The sequence below is a fragment of the Plasmodium reichenowi genome, chromosome 12 (genome assembly GCF_001601855.1).
Source record: "Plasmodium reichenowi strain SY57 chromosome 12, whole genome shotgun sequence".
NCBI lineage: Eukaryota > Apicomplexa > Aconoidasida > Haemosporida > Plasmodiidae > Plasmodium > Plasmodium reichenowi.
In genome coordinates, this window is record NC_033657.1 from 1,859,833 (window position 1) to 1,864,804 (window position 4,972).

The 4,972-nt window shown below is 21.2% G+C and overlaps 1 protein-coding gene across 1 annotated transcript; it reads left to right on the plus strand.

Annotated features, from left to right (window-relative positions):
• Positions 1-697: 697 nt before the first annotated feature.
• Positions 698-4,730, plus strand: PRSY57_1249600 (putative membrane protein; the record flags this gene model as incomplete). Its single annotated transcript, XM_012908907.2, has 6 exons — positions 698-2,963; positions 3,230-3,429; positions 3,531-3,678; positions 3,809-3,920; positions 4,154-4,322; positions 4,470-4,730. The coding sequence occupies 6 exons, from the start codon at positions 698-700 to the stop codon at positions 4,728-4,730; spliced, it is 3,156 nt and encodes a 1,051-aa protein (XP_012764361.2).
• Positions 4,731-4,972: the final 242 nt, after the last annotated feature.

Here is a 4,972-nt window from a genome sequence, read left to right on the forward strand (position 1 = left end):
AAAAAAAAAAATTTTTTTTTTTTTTTTTTTTTTAAATTTTAAAAAAATTTTTTTATTTTTAATTTTTTTTTAAATAATTTTTTTTTTTTATTTTATAAATTTTTTTTTTTTTTATAATTTTTTTTTTTTTTTTTTTTTTTTTTTCTGCTTCCTAATTTTACATTTCTACATAATTCTTTATAATTCTATATAAATCTATATAAATCTATATGTTATATTATATATAATTATTTATTAAATTTTTTTTTTTGTGTGTGCTTAACGTTGTATATATTTATTTAGTTTCATGAATAAGAAATTGGTTAGAATGACTTTCTAACGTTATGTTGAATAATATATAGAAGTAAGGACATTGCTTTTTTTCTTTTTTTCTTTTTTTCTTTTTTTCTTTTTTTCTTTTTTCTCGCCTCCTTCCCCCTCTTTGAAAAAATAAAAATATAAAATATAAAGTATAAAATATAATAGAATAAAATAAAATATGGAATATATAAATAATATGACACATATTTAATATTATTTATTTATATATATAATTTTTTTTTTTTTTTGTTAATATATATATATATATATTTATTTATTTATTTATTTGATGCATACATTCCATGGGAGGAATGAGAATGCGAAAATTTCGATATATAGAAACTTGAGAATATTAGAAAATTTTAGTGTGTTTATATAAATATAAAATTTAAAAAAGATGAAGAATGAAACACAACATTTTTTCATCGTATGTTTATTCGACATAGCATTTTTTGCGGTGTGTGTTTGTATATGGTTATATTTACGAAAGAACCGAGATGAAAATAAGATAAATGATAACATATATATATTGAATCACCAGACCCATAGTGAAATAAAGATAGATAATAAAGAGACAGTTGGTGTAACAAATGATGATAGTACTACAGAAGTAAAAAAGAAAACGAATAGATTTCGGACCTTTTTAAATATAAAAGATGATAAAATAGTAAATACAGAAATAAAATATTATTTATTTTTTTTGAAAGCAAATAGAAATATCATATTTTCTTTATGTATCTTAGGAACCTTTTTAGTGTTACCATTATATTTATCCTTACCAAGAAATGATATTAATAATCCATCCTTTTTTCATTATATTAGTGCTGGTAGTATATCCGATATAAATATATTAACTATATTATATTTTATCACGTTAATATATAGTGCTATTTCGTATGCATTTATTTATTTATTATGGAGAAAAATTAGACCTAGTAAAAAGAAAACGAAAAAATTTCTTCCTCAGAATTTTACTATTATGGTATCTCGTATAGATAAAAAAGAAATTAATGCTTATAAAATATATGAGTATTTTTGTAACTTAACAAATAATAAAGTGGTCTCAGCTTATCTTATATTAGATTATTCAATAGTTTATCATGAACAGAAAAAAATTTTTAACGCAACCAAAAATCTTAAATTACTTAAAGAGAATGAAGAGAAAAAAAATATTAAAAGAGATAAATCGAAGAATATCTTCTTTTCTTGGACATCTAAAAAAAAAAAGAAAAAAAACGCGTCCAGTGGTCCCCTTTCCATTTGTGATAAAAATACAAATCAAAATTTAAAAATCTCAAAAAATAATACGACAGAAAGTAATCATATGCATAATTCTGTGTCTATTAAAAAATCGAAGCATGCATTCGTGGAAAATAATAATACAACAGCAAACTATAAAGCAAAAAGTGATCACAACAAATTAAGTAGTAATGATAATATTAAAAATTTTAATGAAGATAAAAAGAAAAAGAAGCACCAAAATCAAATTCAAAATCAAATTCAAAATCAAATTCAAAATCAAAATGATGGATATAGTAATGCTTCCAAAGGTGTAACCATACAAGGAAATGACAAAAATATGAACAGTGATATAAATACAAGTATAGAAAGGAGGATCAAAAAGGGTACACACAAAGGTAATGAACTATACAAACAAAAATCTAGTAGCAAAGTGAAGGAAAATCAAATATTGGGAAAAAAAGAAAAAGAAAAAAATATTAAAGAGGAACCTCAAAGGGATGGTGTTGATAAGGATGATAATAAGGATGGTAATAATAAGGATGGTAATAATAAGGATGGTAATAATGAAGATGATAATAATGAAGATGGTAATAATGAAGATGATAATAATGATCATCATGATAATGATGATGATAATAATGAAGATGATAATAATGATGATGATAATAATGATGATGATAATAATGATGAAAATATGGAAAATATAGAATCCAAAAGAGATAATAATAATGTAGAAGAAGAACCTGCTTGTTTTTTAAAAGATACCACAGATGAAGAGTTAGTAGTAGAAAAAAGTAAATTAAGAAAAAAGAAAATGGCAGGTTCAAATTATGGTTATAAACTTGATTTAGAAGAAAAATTAATGAGAAGCACAAACAATGATATGTTATTTTATGATTTGGATAATTTATCAACAAAAGATAATGACAATATTGATATAAAATATAAAAAGAAGAAGAAAAAAAATATATATAAAAGTGAATCAAAGACAAACTTTTTTGATAAAATATTTTTCTTTTTAAAAAAAAATAAAAAAAGTCATTGGAAAAAAAAATTAAAAGAACATTTAATTAAATTTTATTCAATAAAAAATGAAACTCCAAAAAAATCTACAGGAGTATGTTTTGTATCTTTTATAGATACCAAATCAGTACATGATTGTATACACAATATACCATTTACAGAAAGAAATAAATGGGTAATATCTAATGCCCCACCTAATTATGATATTATATGGAAGAATCTAAAAAATGATAGTTATAAAGTATGTGCTCGTTTTATTATATTAAATGCATTACTATTATTAGCTAATACAATTATGATTATATCTGTAACATCTATTGATAATATCTTAAAGCTCAAAATTAAAAAATATAAGGCAGCAGACCCTAGCTCATCCAATCTGAGTGCTATTTTGACAAGTAAGAAAATGTGTTATATATTTATGATATAAAAGGATTAATAATATGTATGATAGGCAATATATATATAAACATATATATATGTATTAACATGTTTCCCTATTCATTTTTTTATATTTTTATTTTTATATATTGTTATCTTTTTATATTTTTATATTTTTTTTTTTTTATTTTTTTATTTTTTTATATTTTTATCCTTTTATATTTTTTTTTTTTTATATTTTTATATTTTTATATTTTTTTTTTTTTTTTTTTTTTCCTTCCAGCTTGGTTATCCCCATTTATTGTTATATTTGTGAACAGTATTATTCAACCAGCTTTAATTTCGTGCGTATCTATGATTATTGGATTTATAAGAAAGTCAAGTGAACATACGTACGTGTTACAAGGAAATTTTATCTTTTTAATTTTAAACACAATTATTATACCTTTGCTTTCGCTTTCTCCCTTAAGTTCGATAATAAAGGTATAAAAGAAGAATAAATAAATATAAATAAATAAATAAATAAATATATATATATATATATATATATATATATATATATATATGTATATTTTATTTTTTAGGTCATGTATTCTGATGAAATCGGACAGTGGTCAACACGTCTGGGAGAATATCTTTTTAACTCTAGTGGGTTCTTTGCTATGCGTTATTTACTTCATTGTTGTTTCTTAACATGCGCAAATCAGTTATTGCAAATTCCACAATTTTCAAGTAATATAAAAAAAAAAAAAAAAAAAAATATAAAATATAAAATATAAAATATAATATATATATATATATATATATATTTATTTATTTATTTATTTATTTACATTTTTATATTTTTATTTTCCTCTTATAGTACGCTCAATTTTTAAGATTCTTACGAAAAAAGAAATCAGTGCTTGGACTTTTGATTTTGGATATTGGTATGGATTTAATACTTCCATATTAGCCTTGATATTGACATTTAGGTAATATATGATATATGGAGAAATAATTTTTTTCTTTTTTTTTTTTCTCCCTCCCCCTTTTTTATGTTTTAATGATACATGTTATTATATGCTTGAATATAAGACAAATAAAATTTTGTATATATATATATATATATATATATGTGTATGTATTTATATATGTATGTATTTATATATGTCTACATGTTCGTGTTATGTTAATATAAAAATAAATTGATTATTTAATTTTTTAGTGTTGCTGTGCCTTTCATATTACCACTAGGGTCCCTATACTTTTTCTTGCGATATTACATCGACAAATACAATTTAATTTATGAAATATGTCGAACAAATTTGGATAGTCATGGAGCAGTAGTTAGAACGGCGATAAAATTTATGCTTTTTTCAGTGGCCTTCTTTCAAGTAAGTTTAATATATAAAAGCACTTGTAAATGTATACATATATATATATATGTATATATATATATATATATATATATATATATATATATATATATATATTATATGTGTGACATATTATATTTACATTTATTTGTTTTACCTTTTTAGTTGGTTATGTTCACATTCTTTTCGAGGGTTCAGAACAAGTTCATATCAGTCGGACGAAACATATTATTTTTGTCATCTTCCTTGACAACACTTTTATTGTTGTGTAGATCAACAGAATGGGTTAGCACCAATCACATAAAAAGAAAAAAAGGGAAACGAACCTTTTGTTATTTATGTGAAAAAAATGTTTATGTTAGTAATTTAAAAGATTTAAACAAATTAAAATATGCTTATGCAAATCCTTGTGAATCAAAGAGATAATAAAAAATAAATATATACATACATACGTACATATATATTTATGTGTGTACATATGTGTATACATTTTATAGTTTATTTTTTATATGTCAAATTAAAAATTTTTCTTGTTACTTTTTTATTATAATCACAACACGAACATATTTGTATAATATTATTATATAAAAAAGGAAATATATATATGTATATATATATATATATGTTTGCGTATGATAATTTTTTTTTTAAGATTTAGACTTTTATAT